The sequence below is a fragment of the Eubalaena glacialis genome, chromosome 5 (genome assembly GCF_028564815.1).
Source record: "Eubalaena glacialis isolate mEubGla1 chromosome 5, mEubGla1.1.hap2.+ XY, whole genome shotgun sequence".
NCBI classification, from domain to species: Eukaryota; Metazoa; Chordata; class Mammalia; order Artiodactyla; family Balaenidae; genus Eubalaena; species Eubalaena glacialis.
In genome coordinates, this window is record NC_083720.1 from 129,139,479 (window position 1) to 129,155,958 (window position 16,480).

Below are 16,480 nucleotides of genomic sequence, written 5' to 3' on the forward strand. Positions count from 1 at the left end.
GTTTCTTAACATCTCTGTGTTTCAGCTTTCCCATCTGTAAAATCACTACAATACTTGTACCTAACTCACCAAATTGTAATGAGAATTAAATAAATTAATACAGACACATTTAAAAGTGCTTCAGATAGCGTCTCACACATAGTAAACACTTTGTTTACAAACAAACACTTTGTTTACAACATATTTTAATTATTATGGTTTAAAAATTTTATTATCATTAAGAATCCAGGATTTTGTGCCATTACACACGGTTCTCCATAATCAAAACAGTTGATTTCAAATTTAGCAAATCCTCTCTCTCTCTCTCCTTCTTGTTCTTTCGTTCCCTTCCTCTCTCCCCCTCTCTGTTTCTTTCTGTTTCCTTTTCTCTTTTACTCTCTTCATCTAGCACTCTGGCTTTATATCCACATTGTGATACTTGATATTTCCAGCCTTCCCTACATCACGTTTTTAATGGCAGTGATGTGGGCAGAAGGGAGTTGTCCTGGGGAGAATGGCAGGGCTGTGCTGTCCACATCCCAAGGATGAGAAGGTGGATGCTTCAGTTGCTAGGGGCTCCCACTCCATACCTCCTCCCACGCCCATCCAGAGGAAGGAACATTTTTCTGTGTGAGGGTTGCCTTCATGTTGGGAGGGGATGGTTGATGGTGTTATTTTTGTTCCCCACAAATGTGAATGTTTAAAATAGTGCTTTATTCAATCGGCATAAGTGACACATAGACTATGTATAGTGGTGGAATCGGGCCTGGCAGATGATGAGGGCCAGATCTCACCAAACCAAGAGTCGTGGTTCTCCACGGATAGCACACAAGGGATCTGCTCTGAGGATGGCCAGTACAGAACCCCCATTTGGGTTGCCTGGCAAATTCACTTGCACAACTACTGAACTGTTTGAAATGGAAGGATCTCAGAGCCAGTGAACTGGGATTTGGGCTTCGTTGCCATGGGGCATGCCAGTGGGTCACATTTCCTCTCTGAACCTCCCTCCAAGCCGCACTGTACTCATGAAGGGTAAGTGTATTCGCTGTTCTTCTGTGCCTTTTGACTTGGTGCCCTGCAGGTCTGGAATTCAGCCAGTGTAACTGAACCATGAGGCTGCAGCCCAGGCTATATTTAATTGGAGGTTTATTGTCTTGCCACGGTTTTGGAAGTTTAAGAAACTTGTTTGAGGTGGTAGGGATTTGAAGTCGTGTCAGTTTTAACCCACGTGCTCCTTTTTAGTGACTATAATTAAAAGTTTATTTGACGTGTTAAGTTCTAAGTCTTTAAAAATTGCCCCTGTACACTTCGAGTCCACAGTAAAGATTCTAGAAGAGATTCTTCCTGTTTTTAAACAAACAGATTATGTTTCATAAAGTAGGACTTTGGGGAAGGAAGGACAGAGTGTTTTATTCCTGTGAAAAGTTTTATTACCAGAACTTGATTGATTTGAGATGAAAGAGAAAGGAAATGCATAGATTTTGAGACAAACTTAAAGCTACCATATGTTCAAGGGAGATTTTGAAGTCTTTCGGAGCTGTCCGTAATTGATTTGAAATGCAATGTTGAATTTGGGTTTTATTTAAGAACAAGGGGTAAAAAACATTTAATCAGACTTGGGAGTGAAAGATGGCAGTCAGTAAAGAACAATTTCATACTTGCTAGACATCCCTGTAATAGATTACATAGGACATTTGGTCGATTTCAATTAGAACCCACATGCCTCCTCCACCCCCAACACTCTCTCTTCATCTTAGAGCCTCTTCTCTCTACCCTCAAGTGTGGTTTCAGTATGACTAGGGAATAGATACTAAAAATATTTCTGGAATGACGTGACCCACTCTTCCCCATCCAGGAAAGGAACAAGGCTGCACAAGAAACAGCACATGCTTTCCTTTCATTTCTGGGAGCCCCGGGGTTCGAGCTACAGATGCTGCTCCTTCCGTGGCCGATGGCATTCAGACTCCTAGCTGCCGATGGTGCCAGGCAAACAACTGGACAGAAAAGCTCAGCTACGGGAAGCTGGCCACGGTCTCGGCCAGAGCAGCAGCCCCCTGGCCACAGACCACCTCTGCCACCCCATCCAGGAGCCTTCCTTCCTCCCTCAGCCTTGCCTGGGCCCCGCCACAGGGGCTGAAGAACTGGGAGGCGGTGGCAGCAGCGGCAGTGGTGCCTACAGCCTTGGGGCCAATCCAGGCACGTGGGACCCTGCTTCGGGCTACTCTGCAGCCCCTCCGGGGCCAGGGAGGGGCCCAGGACCGCCCCGGTGCTCACCACTGTGTTTTCCTGTCGCTGACACCGAGGCGAGGGCTCAGAATGGAAGGCGCCCCTCCTGAGCTGAATCTGCAGGCCAGGCCGAAGCAGGTCGGGGAGCGGGGGAGCGGAGCCCAGGATAGCCAGGCGCTCAAGCAGCAGCTGCAGCCACTTCTCAAGCCACTGGCCCCCTCCCAGCGAGAAGCGAAATATGTGGAGATATGCACTTCAGCTGGAGTCCAGAGGGACAGTCCCCGGACCATGAGACCTACTCCGGAGCAGCGCCCGGGCGATCCGAGGGGCTCTAGGAGCCCCCAGGAGAAAGCCCAAGACGAACCCGGCAGCCGAGAGTGCGAGGCTCCAACCCCCCAGAAGACTCCTGCCTCCTTGGAACTCTCCAGATCCCAGTTCTCCCGCACTGATGAGGGCAGCACCCTCTCCTCTCCCTCCTCCTCCTCCTCCCTGGTGGACAAAGCAGAAGAAGGTGGCCTTTCCAAGATGGGTGATACCACCACATCCACGGGGGCTCTGGCCACCTCGTCCTCATCATTAGACTTTGAGAGTGACAGTGGTGAGAACGCAGTGAGCTGCCAGCCCCAGGGAGGAGGAGAAGGGGAAAAAGCAGGAGGAGGAGGAGGAGGAGAGGGAGGAAGAGGAGGAGATGGAACCGAGTGCAGAGACATGATTGCCAAATCTCAGGGCAGCAGGGACCCCCCCCAAAACCAGGAGGCTCACTACATCACCACCCACGAGATCCAGCTGAGCGAGGTAGAGCAGGACACGGATTTCGACGTGGGCCTGGCCTCCCGCTGGGATTTCGAGGACAACAACGTGATCTACTCATTCGTGGACTACGCTTCCTTTGGTGGCAGCGACGAGACCCCAGAGGACGTCACCACGCCGAGCGAAGAGGACGATGACAACAGCTGCTACCTCAGCACCACTCCCAGCACCAACGCCACCCGGACACCCAGCCCCACCGGCAGTGACCCCGCCCGCCCCAGCGCGGGCAGCAGCGGTGGCGACACCAGCAGCACGGAAGTGGGCAGCGGCCCCTCGGACAGCGACCCCACTCCCCCAGCCACGGGGCCTGGCACTGATACCCCGTGTGAGCCCTTGCTGCAGCCGCTGGCGGCAGCCTCAGCCGCCGCAAGCAGCTGCGGGAGTGCAGCAAGCCAGATCCTCCTATCAATCAAACCGACTTCCCGGGCTATAAATGAGCCTAGCAACGTGTGTGCAAAGCAAAACATTATTTATGCTGCCAAGCATGAAGGCGACATGAGCCTCCGCGTCTCTACAGCTGCTGAACACAATTCAAGTTCACTGAAGCAAGACCCGGCTGCAGCCGTGGCTCAGGACCATGCAAAGAAATTCATCGCCGTCCCTGCTCGCCTGCAGACGCGGTGCGGGGCCATCCGGGCGAAGGAGCTGGTGGATTACTCCAGCGGAGCCTCCAGTGCCGTGAGCGAGCTGGACGACGCCGACAAAGAGGTGCGTAACCTGACCTCCCGGGCCTTCCGGAGCCTCGCTTACCCCTACTTTGAGGCCCTGAACCTCAGTTCCCGGGAGTCCTCCTCGCTCTCCGAAGTCGGCTTTGGGCGTTGGTCGGCCTTCCTGGACTTGAAATGTGGCGGTGTTGGAGCCAGGGTGGAGCAGAGCCTCCTCCGGAGCAGCGCGGCCTCGATGGCTGCGGGTCTGAGGAAGGGCAGCGGGGCCAGGACGACCGCAGACCAGCTCTACATCCAGTCCAAGAAGTCCCAGACCAAGGCCTTGGAGTTCGTCGTCAGCAAAGTCGAGGGGGAGATCAAACACGTGGAGACACCTCTGTGTTTCCAGAAGCAGGTCCAGTCGGGCTCCCGCGTGGTCACCCTTCTCGAGCCTCTGAATTTACGCAGTGAGAGCAAAGCCAGCTCCGCCGCGGGGCCCTACAGGGCCACCAAAGGCCCCAGCAAGGACCCCGGGTCCGTGGACACGGATGATGGCTCCGAGGCCTCTGAGGGCAGCAGGCTTGTCTCCCGAGCTGGCGGCCCCCAGAAGAAGTCCAAGTTCGCTTCCAGTCTGCTCAAAAATGTCATCTCCAAGAAGATGCAGCGGGAACACGAGTTCAGAATGGAGAGGGGAGAAGTCAGTGACACATCCCACCATAACCTCTCCAGCGCCTCCAAGGAGACGGAGGGCCCTCCCCCCGGGGCTGAGAGGCAGCGGGAGAGGGGCCTGCAGAGGCAGAGTTCTCGCCACTCGGAGGCCGGCTCTGAGTACACGGTGGTCAGCGTGTCTGATGCAGGTGGGGAGGGGTCCGCAGCTGGGTCTAAATCCCCAGTTTTCAAAGCCAGTGCCCCTCGGGAGAGCCATGCAGGCTCCGGCCGTAATTTCGCTGATGGACACCCAGTAGAGGTGTGTGAAATTAAAAAGAGTGCGTCAGAGACTGTCAAGAGCATCTTCCTCCGCAGTCAGAACAGCGCATTCCGGTCATGGAAGGAGAAAGAGGCTGAGAAGTGGGAAGAAAAGGCCCCCGTTGGGAAGCTGAAACTCCCCAAAGGGGGCGACTGGAGGGCTGATCTCGGGGAGATCTCTGCCAGTAAGTCCACCATCATGTCTCGCCTCTTTGTCCCCAACATCCAGCAGACACCCAAGGACAAGCAGCCGGGGAAGCAGGCCACCAAGCACCCTGCCGCCCAGGCCACCTCCACAGCAGTGATCAGGCCCAAGGTTCCCGAAATCAAGATCCGGCTGGGGAGCGTGCAACAGCCAAGTTCGGACTTCAACATTGCCAAGTTGCTCACACCCAAACTGGCCAGTGGCAGCGCCTCGAACCTCCTCAAGACCACTGAGGACAACAGCAGGGCACAGCAGAAACTCTTCCGGGGGGACAACCTGGAAAAAGTGCCCCAGTTCCAGGTGAGAGATGTCAGGGACAAGTCCAAGGCCCAAGGCCCCCTCCACCAGGTGAGAGATGTCCGGAAACTAATCAAAGCGTCAGGGGACAGCAGTGACAAGGGCAGCGTTACCCCAGAGCAGGGGCTGACCGGGCCCAAACCCAGGCAGCTGGCTCCTGCAGCTGGTGGGTCGGGATCCCTGTCCCCCATGGTGATTACGTGCCAGGCCGTGGTGAACCAGAGGGAAGACAGCACAGACCGAGAGCCCAGGGAGAACGTGGGCAAGGGGGGCAGCAGCAGGGTCTTGAATTCCTCCTCGCCAGAAGGGACAGTCTTGGTTCACAGGGCATCTGGCAGGCTGCCCGTGGCCACCATCGCCCCCAATAAGCCTGAGCAGGGCTCGTACCTGCCCGTGCTCAAGATCGTCTCCAAGGCTCAGAAGACCCCAGAGAAGGTCAAGGAGGAGGAGGTCAAGGAGGAAGGAAAAGGCCCCAAGACATCCCGCAATGCTCTGGAGAAGCTGACGGCGGCCGTGAGGTCCATGGAAGAGCTGTACAGCTTCAACAGGAACGAGTGGAAGCGGAAAAGCGACCCCTTGCCCCTGATGACCGACAGCCACGTCCTGTCGCTCATCGCCAGTGAGGAGAGAGAAGGGGCCGGGGGTGCTGAGCGGGACCCCGACAAGTTGGCCAAACGGCTGGGTGGGGCGGAGGAGCGGGGCGCCGGGCACAAAGGCGCAGGGGTGGTCCTGCGAGGGGGCCCCATAGAGCGTCTGCAGCGGAGGAACTCCAACCCGAGCGCCGAGAGTGTGTCCGCCCGCGCGGCCGCCTTTGAGAACCTGGCCAGGGAGAGGCCCCGGTCCCTCTATATCCCGCCGGTGCACAAGGATGTGGACAGAACCCAGCCCCTGCCCCCGCTGCCCGGCCACCGGAACGTGTTCACAGTGAGCGCCAGCAGCACCCAGAAAACCGGGGGTGTCGCTGGCAAGTTCCCACAGGGCCCCGCTCCAGAGAGTCCTTCGGCGTCAAAGGGCATCAAATCGCAGGGACTCCGGTCTCTCAAGATCTCTCCGGCCACGCGGGCATCTCTCGAAGAGGTGACCAACAGGAAAAATGGCAGCCATCTGGAAAAGAGCCACAGCGACTGTGAGAATTACCTGACCATCCCCCTTAAAGGGAGCTCTGCAGCTGGGGAGCTTCCAGGCAGGCCTGGGGCGGGGACGGAGGGGCCCCCACGCTCCTCAGCCACCACTCTCTGCAGCTTGCCCCCGCTGTGTGCCCGCAGTCAGGTCCCCAGCAGCCCCAAAGGCTCTCAGGTCAGCGGAACCAGCCGGCCAGCTTGGCACACCAAGCCCGACGACCCCCGGGGGACGGTAGCTGCCCCCGCAGGGCCACAGAGCCCCGAGCATCCCCCCACCGCGATCTACCACCAGCAGCTGCTGCCCTTCACCCTCCAGGGGGCCCAGCCCCAGGTCCTCTGCTTCTCCCCTCCAGGCATGCCTGCCCCGGCACCTGTGGGCCCAGCTCCGGTCCCCACAGACCCCTTCCAGCAGCCGCAGCCTCCGCAGACCCAGCGCAAGATGCTCCTGGATGTGACAACCGGCCAGTACTATCTGGTGGACACGCCAGTTCAGCCCATGACCCGGAGACTGTTTGACCCCGAGACGGGGCAGTATGTGGACGTGCCCATGACCTCCCAGCAGCAGGCTGTGGCTCCCATGTCCCTCCCCGGGCCTCCCTTGGCCCTGAGTCCCGGGGCCTACGGCCCCGCCTACATGATCTACCCCGGGTTTCTGCCCACGGTGCTGCCCGCCAACGCCCTGCAGCCCACCCCAATTGCTCACACTCCAAGGGGCGCCGAGCTCTCCCCCGTGGCAGCAGAGCCCCCCAGCAAAGAGGCAGCTGCATCTTTCACCGAGGCCCCTTACTTCATGGCCTCCGGTCAGTCTCCCACCTCCTCCTCCTCCTCCGCCCCAGCGGCCACATCCCAGCTCGTGGGGGCCAAGGGCTTTGCCCAGCTGCATGGCAAGCCTGTCATCAGCATCACTTCGCAGCCCCTGGGGCCGCGGATCATCGCCCCCCCCTCCTTTGACGGCACCACCATGAGCTTCGTGGTGGAACACAGATGATGAGCTGTCACCAGAAAGCAGAAGGGCGCAGCTGCTGGTGAGTGGACATCACTTTGATAATCAGGTTTAAGGGATTAACAGCAATCCTATTTCTTTGTGTTTGAAGGGGCAGACTTACAGCAGCGGAGGCTGTCTCTAGAAATGGGCATTTCGGAAGAATAGAACAAAAACTGCATCCATATTACTAAGGAGCTAATTTTCTTGCCAAGCCTCCTTCTCTCCCCACTCCTCAGTCCCACAGCTGGCCTTTCCCCTTTGACCTTTTCAAATTGCCTAAGTGTTTTTCCCACAATGAGTGGGAGGGAAGGGAACCCTGGATCTATCAGGTTAGCCTTGGGTGAAGATCGGCAGGGGGAAGAAATAAAAACCCGGTCTGGATTTTCCGGAGTGAGCTTCACTCTATTCTTAGCAGCCCCAGTGACAGGCACGAAAATCCTTGGGGACACCGTTACTCTGGTTACTCCTCAGAGTAAAGAGAGTCAAAGACTGACATTTTCTTGTTAGGAGGTTTTCTAAAATCCACAGAAAGCCTTCTCTCCCTCCACCACATCTTCCTCTTGAAGCTTCTTATACAAAAAGGCTGTATTTTTAAGCTCTTGTTTTTCTGTTTTCAGGCAATCAGAATACTTTTTCTTAGGTGAGTCCAGTCTTTAAGGTATTTTACATACACACACACACACACACACACACACACACACTCGGCTTGACCTCCAGGAGAGGAGGAGATTGCGGGCCTGCAGTGACTCCTGAAATGGAGCTGCTGTGTTTGATCCAGTTCGTTCAGACTGAATCCACTACGCTCTGCTGCTGACCCCTACAAGGCACTCATTTTCCTGTCTGCATTCTCTCCCTTCAGAAAAGAATCAACTCTCCCTTGCCCCCTCTAAAGGAAATCAGATGAAGTAGATGTAGATCCTGACACCCAAGTTAATTCAGATTCACAGACAGGAGTCCTGGCTGTAACTACAGTCCGTGGAACTTGATAGGAAAGGTGAGCTCGGGTTTTCTGAACCAGGACACTTCAGGTCAAAAACATAAGACAGGGGCAACCTTCAGATACAGCACAAAGCTGCCGGCTCTGTGGGGAGAAATTTGTCCTCTCATTCTCCTGCCCTCTTCACGTGAGGAAGGGCTGACATCATAAATGCTTCTAAGGAGTTTCACTCCTTGGTAAGATCATACTGAACCAAGAAAGGAGAGGAACCCTTTCTATGCTTATACGAAAGAAATAAGCCATTCCTCTCACTTCTGTACTTAAAAGAAACAGGAACATTGTTTCTTTCTTCAAGGAAAGAGCCTTAAATTAGGAAGTAGGATCATTAGATCAAAGTCCCAGCGTCTTCTCACCGGCTGTGTGTTCTTAGACATGCAAACTCTCTAGCACCCATGACACTCGTGTGTCAATAATTTCTACTCCTCAGAATGTATCTGAATGTCAGATGATACAACAGTGTATTGCAAAATATAAAACCTTTCCAAATTAAGGGATTGTTACTATGCATTACATTTCTTGGACTGCAAGACAACATTAGGCCACTGTTCAAAAATCCTTGGGTCTTTCTGTAAGAATTCAGGTGAAAGCGCAAGCCTCATTTTACTTGCAATCTAGAAACAGATGATTTCCTTTCCAAGAATTTACAACGGGGCCTATGTAATGACCACAAATACAGAGGGGAGGGAAGATTAAAGATAAATAATGTATCTATTGTTCAGTGTAGAAAATAAAGAAATATGCATGTGGAAGAGGCGCAGATTTAGAGAATTCATTTTGTAGAAGGAAAAGAGTAGCCTCTAGATAAAAGCATTTTCATCTTCTGGACAGGTGGGATGTTTACCTAGGGCTCTCTGGGAGCAGCTAATCCTGCGAGGCCTTTGTGTGAGCTGTGCAGGTGCAGAGCCAGGGGAAGGGAGGACAGGGCCCAGAGGAGGGAGGAACCGGGCACACGCTCGAATCGTGTCCCTGTAGCAGCTGCCTTTGGCCTTTCTCCTGTCTGCTGAGTCTGGAGAGATTAGGCCTGGAGTTGTTTCCATCAGACACAAATACAAATCAGAGTTTTCTGTACTGGAGATTTGAACAGTGATTTCTTTGAAAGCTTTCCCTTCTTTAACCTTTATTTTAGTCCACAGCCCTAAAGATAGAAAGCGAAAGACTAGTCAGGAGCTAATTTTTTAGCTTTTTGTGTACAGGCAAAAATTTAATTACCCAAATTCAGATAATAACTGAAATCCTTATAAAAATCCTTCAAAACTCACCATCCTGAAAGTTCTATGCCACTTTCCAAAGAAAAGTCAGATACATAGAAAAGAAGTGTATAGTTCTTTTCCTTGTGTGAAAAAAATTTAAACATGGTTCAGATATATCAAAAATTACATTGTACACCCCCATCCATCAGTTGATGTTCATACGGATGGTCAGTGTGAGAAGGCTTGGAAGCTGGTTTCAGTTTAAGATTTCCTTTGAAAACCAGACTTACTCCAGAGTTTTTCCTTGCGGTAGGGTAGGGTTTTATGTGCCCCTTTCAGCTAGAAGTCACATAAATGGTTTGATCCAAGCACAGCATTTCACAGAGAAGAAAACTGGGGTTTAGAAAGAAACGGTTTTGCTGAGGTCCCCAGAGAGTGAGAGAGCCAAGATGAGCCTGGCTCCCAGCTCCCGGACCACGCCATGCGCTGTTTCTTTGTTGGTAGGAGGCATGAAACACAAGAAGGATGGCAGAGAAGTGCAATGAGCCCCGAACTGGCAGCTAGGACACCTTGGATCTGCTCTGCCTCTCCAGACATTGGTGAAATGAATGTTTGAACGAAAAGCACTAATTCCATCATTCATTCAACAAATGTGAATTACATGTTTACACTCCGCCAAGCACGGTGTACTCTGCAGTGAGGCTATAAACCCACACGTGACCTGGTACCGTCCCACAGTCCAGGAGCCTGCACTCCAGCTGGAGGACACAGACCGTACATGCAGAACTGCAAAACCAGTGTTGAAGTCCTGTCTTAACCTTTAAGATTCCTTCCAGCTCAAATAATAAGTATTTCATCATCTATTTTTAGCTGCACATTGTAACAGGGAGCCTTGCTTTCTCCCCTGTGTAGATTTGAGCATAGCCAGCAGCTGCTACTCTCGGATTATTCTGTTGTGAATTTTCCTCTAGTTTTGCTTTCACAGGTAGGGTCTTTCCTGCTTCTCTTCTTCCTGTGGTGAAAATTGCAGTGCTCCTCAAACTTTACCAGGTCACAGCCCATCTCAGAAGATAAGTAGTAATATTACGCATTTTATTTGTATTTAGTAATGACATCACACATTGTGATAAATGGACCAGGCTGTTCCCAGCCGGTGGCCCAGTGGCCGGTGAGTCACAACAGGAACCCATTGGTAACGCACCAGCGTGCCGAGCACAACGGTTCAAAACTTCACAACTCTCTCCTTTTTTGTTAGGCCTTTTCTGTTTTAGGACTTTGTTGTCTGTTCATTTTAGTTTTGAAAGTTCCTTCTCCACAGGACCTTTGATGCCTTTTCTGATGAGATTATTTTTGTTTTAGTTTTCTGTCACTCGAGGCATGTAGCTATGCTTTTCCTTCCCTAACATATTCACTTTCATGCTTTCTCCTGCCCAGCCACTTAGATACCATATTTTTGTTTTAAAATTTGAGACTTGATACTAAATACCGCTTACAAGGGCATAAAGATAAATGTGTAATAATAACAACAGAAAACTTTAATTGGCACCATGCCTGCTACCCAGTGGGTATTACAATTGTTTTGTTTCCTTTGAATGTCTCTTCTTTTTTCTGTAAAACTTTACCCATTTGTGTCTTCATTTCTGAGTGTGCTTTGTGTTGTTCCTACATCGTTGGTCTTTCATTTCTCGCCACCTCCTCAGAGTTATTTCTACCCCCTGAGCAGAGCCCCAAAGATCAGCAACTGAAGTGGAAAGAGAAAGGGGGCTTCAGAGGGAGCTATTTTCGGAGAGTTTTCTAAAGGGGCCCACAGGGTACTTAGATCCTTGAACGCCGTCCCCTTATGTTAAAATTGCAGGAGGAAATTGAGTCTCAGAGAGGTTAAGTGACCCTTCTTAAGTCACAGTGTCCCTCTGGGGCAGAGTTGGGACTCAAAACCTAAATCATCCCAGACCAGAGTCTATTTTCCATTTGCTTCTTTCTTACTGCTTCCCAGTCCCCTTGTCTTTTTCTCCCCAGGGCCACTCTTCTTTCTGGTCCTCCATCTTGGGGTCGGGCCCACAGTTTACTTCCCCTCTTTTCTTCCCTTACCTTTTATTTGAGAATGTACTTTCTGTACTTTGCTTTTTTTTTTTTTTTTAATTCCTTATTGTGGTTTCTCTTTTCTCATTCACTTGAAGTTGATTTAGTTTAAAGCCCCACCTTGCTTTTTCCCTTCTCCTCCCTTTTCTGTTTGGAGTCTGTTGTCATCACAGACTGGACAGCTTCAAGGGCAGACTTGAAGCTGCGGCTCCTTCACCTGCATTCTCAGCAGCCCTGTGCACGAGACCGGGTGACGAGGCTGCAGGCTGCAGGCTGCAAGCTTGACATTTCATTTCCAGCTCATCCCATGATTACATTCTTAAATCAATTCATTTATATCTATTTTTTTCCCTAACTTAATGGTGGCTTCCTCTCCTGATTATTATATATAGCTGCTGTTTTATTTTATTATCTTCCTCATGTCTTTTTTTGCCATTTCTTTTCTCCCTTTCTCTTTTCTTGGATTGTAGCTTTCCCCATTCTTATTATTTTGTGCCTTTCTCTACAATTTTATTGCCTTATATTTTCTTCTCAACTCTCTACAAAATTAATAAAAAATGAAAAGTAATGTGTATTAATCATTTATTATATACTAAGATTTAACATGGTACTACTTGATTCTTTAAACGAGTGGGTACTATTCTTATCCCTATTTGACAAATGAAAAAATAACTTGTCCCAGATTAAGAGATCAGCTGAAATCCAGGCCCTTCAAGCTTGGGGGCCCATGCTCTTATTGATGACCCCTAGTTTGCCCACTTTCTCCCTCTCTGCCCTCCCCGTCTCAGTTCCTTGTTGTGAATTGTCCTTCTTCCCTTATTTGGGAAAAAAAGGGAGGGAATAAGGTAAGAAATTGACCCTGAATCTGGCGATGTCTAGCGTATACTAAGCCTCCATATGTGTTTTTCTTTTGATTAAAGTTTAGCTCTCCTATGTCCCAAAGAGAAACAGTTCTGGCACTTCTAGGGGCTGTGGCTCCCAGTGTGTGTGTGTGGAAGGGGGGATAATTTTGTGTGTATGTGGGGAGGGGCGAGTGTGGTCTGTCACCTGAGCGTGGGATCCCACTGGATACTGATGGGCTCATGCCTTTCAGTCTAAGAGAAACTGTGTGGCTTTGACTAAAACCCAGGTATCTGCACCATGAAGTCAGGCAGCCCTGGCCCAAAATCTTCCTCCTCTGGATAAGTGACTTGCCCTCTCTGGACCTCAGTTTCCTCAACTGTAAAATGGGGATACCTCTCGGGAGCGTCGTGAAGATTGAATCGTAAAATCATTGCAAAGGACATGGCACACAGTCCATGGCATGTAGTAAGAGTTCTATCTCCCTTGGAGACTAGAAGCTCATCAATGCCTCAGAAGCCCCTCATCTCTCAGGGGCCTCCACCAAGGCAGAAAGTCAGCCCTTATTCCTGTAGACTCTCAGGACAGCACCAGGGACCCGTACCCAGGATTGCTTGATATTTCCCCAAACCAGAGGTCATGCCCCCAGCTCTGCAGTCCCCTTTGGGCTGCCTGATCCCCTGGGTCAGGCCAGTTGGCTGTGGTCGGGGTCCTCTAGTATGCCCCACGGCTTTCCAGCATGTTACACAACTCTGGGCATAGTTGGCCAGCTGCATGTGGTGATTCTCCTGTCAGTCTGGGCACAGACCTCTGTGGAGCAAGGGAAAATCTGACCCAACATCCCTGCTGAACTCTGTCATGTGTTCCGGTCCTAAAATCATGGGAAGTCATCCAGGCCAAAGTGCCCGGTGACACCGTGAAGTCACTCCTCTCCCTTTACTGACTTCTTCGTGACCCTCTGCTAGGTTGAACCGGCAATTTGTATTATTTCATCCTTAATAGGAATTGGAGCATTTTATTACTTTCAAAGTTTCAAACAAAATCCCTCTAAAGTTAATATAAGTGGAAGCAGTATCCTGCAAAAGAATGAAAAGGCCGTATCTGGACTATGGATCCCCAGAAAGGATCCCAGCAGCTGGTAGAAACAGATTTCTCCTCCCTTCCTCAGACTGCTCTCCCCATCCTGTAGTGTTTTCTCTCTCTCCCTCTCTCTCTCTCTCTCACTGTTTCTCTCTCTCTCTCTGTCCCGCTTCTGCTCAGAGAGTCCTTGCAAACCTTGCTTCACAATGGGATTCAGCTTGAGTTGTCATTAGATCCTTGCATCCACATTAAAATTTTTCTTCTTAGTCTTCTATTTTCTTCTCCTCCCCCTTGTAATTATATATTTTTGTTCCTGTTGCTACTCCATGTGTCCTAAGGTAAAAAAAACTTTTAAACTTTTTTAGCAAATGAGAAGTTTCCAAACCCACAACTGTCCCTTTCCTCTTGAAAGTCATTTCTCGATATAAAACACGAAAGAGTAAAATCAACGAACCTGAAATATATACACATGAGCTATTCTCTAAACCCATAATTATTCTTATAGACTTCTTTTTCCTTAAGTATATACTTAACACAGGTCAGTTTCTAGATGACAGGATTAAAATATCCTTTGCCACACTACTCTGCATGTAATTGATTAGATAGCTGTTATTTGATACTTCTTAGAAGTTACTTTTCACATGATACAGTCTTCTAATCCCTAACAAATACTACCTGTAGGCCACTCTATTTCTGTCTTCATAATATTACGTTCAAATATCAACTCCCGAAGGTTAATTTAAAAATGTTCTTTAGGGAAAGTTCTAATAGATATATATAGAGAAAGAGATTAACAGAAAGAAAGGGCTAATTTTCAGTAAGGTTTTGAACATGTCAATGCTTGTCTTAGAATGGATTTAACTAAGTTATAGGCTCTAACCAGTATATCTCATTTTAAACAAAATGCGCAATATGAAGTTCCACATAATTTAGGTAGTGACCATTCACTTTAGAGTATAGAGTTTATTCATTTAACTAGATTAATAACTCATGGTAAATTTCAAATGTTTCAATTTAGTTTAAATATCATTTTTGTATATTTTAGGAACATATCTGTTATACTATTTTATCTCTGTTATGGATGGTTTCAGTAAAACTAAATATTTAACTCTAAAATTATTTTTGAATGGTTGACTGTATTTAATTCAAGTTTCAAAGAGAGGGTGCCATTTGGGGCAATTTCTTAAAGTCAGTAGGATGTCTAGTAGGTTCAGAAACACACTCACGGAACACATTTTAAAATGTGAATTTCATCATTATTCACACTGAAATTAGCCAAATAGTTAAATAAAATGTATTTTGTCATTTTTCTTCCTTCTTTAAGAGCGAGATTTACTAACAATCTTTTCCTTGATTATGTTTCTTTATAGGAGCAAGACAGAAAGACGGATGAATCTTCTTGAATCTGAAGGCTGCATTGTAACAGCACTAAGAATTCATCTGGAAACCTTCCTCTACATATGTTATTCTTAGTTTTTGCTTCTTATAAACCAAGTGTGTAAGTTTCTATATTTTTCTGAATAACCCTGTTAAGACAGCTTGTGTTATTTTAGTTTTACGAAGCTGATTGAATGGTTGCATTTTTCCTGTGTAAAACTATTTCTTTTTATACTTTAATACAGAATATAAGCTTTCCCTTCATCTTTCCCTCCTGCATTTGTGACTAGGCAAACAATCTCTTACATGTTCTCATAGTTCAGTCAAAACATACAACAGAGTAGGATTGGTTCTGTTGTAAACCAAATGAGCAAATCAGTAATTTGGATCACAAATCTCCCTGCAGATTCTCGGAATATATCAGGGCTGGCTGGCAGAGTTGTAGCACTTGTTTGGATTTAAATATGATGGGTCTGCATTTTGGATCATGCCTAGTCATTCTCTTGGTTATGTTTTACATGTTCTTTTATTGGGTTTAGCATGATTTCAAATGTGATTGTGAAAAAGTGGTTTTAACTTTTGTGCCTTGTTTTAACTTTCCCATTGATACAATGCCATGACACTATTTGTTGCCTTAAAATAGAATGGCTTGGAAGACTAGAGAGCCAGTGGTTGCATTTAAAGTTAAGTTCTTAGTTTCAGAAAGGTATAAAATATCTACTTCCCTCAGAATCCAACCTCTACTATGAGTGTATAGGATTATTTTTCTTCTTCAATGATCCCTCCTTAGTTGCACACTTCTGTCTCTCACGGATTATTTGGAGTCTGAAGAGTGACCTGTTTGGGGCAGTGGAGTAGAAAGTAAACTCTGATTTGGTGGCTCTGATTATCTCCAGCCCTAGCCATACCCATAGCAGTGACCCTAGGTTTATATCACTTGCTCCTTATGGTTTTAAGAGACGTCGAGAATCCAAATCACAGAATCTTTCATTGACATTCAATACTGCCTCAGTTGTAGCCCAATTCTGAAGGTTATTTTAGGGAGTGTTCATGGTGAGTTTTGAAGAGTTGCTTGAACAGATAAATATTTAGCTCGTCATAATAATGAGTCAATATATAGTCAACAAATGTTACATTGGAATATTTCTTTACTTTTTAAAACAATAACTTGAAGGTTCTCCCAGGCTTTTTTTTTTTTTTAAAGGAATCTCCTCTTACTTACTAATTTGTTCAAAGATAAAGCATTCTGGTAATTTTTTAAAGCCTTATTTTGCTTTTAATGATCATCAATATTGGTTTCTGCTTAAAACAGCTTCTTGAAACCACAGAATTTTATACTACTCATAACTGAAGGTGTGAGTAGAAAAACTAAGAGACTGATTTTTGTATGATTTATGTAATCTCATTACTTTGTATTTATGCTTTCCATCTCAGTTGCACTCTTTAAAAAAAAAAAAACTCAATTTCACATTCAGGAACTTCCTTAAAGGGATCTTACTCTGAAAAGAAGTTCTGTTGGGTAAAAGGAAGGGTTTGAGGCAGGAATAGTCAGCTCTGGTCACAATTCAATCAATCATTGGGCTGATGAGCTATGACATGAAGCGATAGCCTCTCTGAGACATGGAACATGAAATATGAAACAATCTCTGTGTTTGGAAAAGATGCCCTTGTGCCATATTGGGGA

At 48.2% G+C, this 16,480-nt stretch overlaps 1 protein-coding gene across 1 annotated transcript; it reads left to right on the forward strand.

Annotated features, from left to right (window-relative positions):
* The first annotated feature begins 1,865 nt into the window (after window positions 1-1,865).
* Window positions 1,866-14,875, forward strand: C5H4orf54 (chromosome 5 C4orf54 homolog). The gene is given in 3 exon segments (XM_061191688.1): window positions 1,866-1,898; window positions 1,900-7,273; window positions 14,790-14,875. Coding segments are annotated over 2 exon segments (5,370 nt in total). The 3' UTR covers window positions 7,237-7,273; window positions 14,790-14,875.
* Window positions 14,876-16,480: the final 1,605 nt, after the last annotated feature.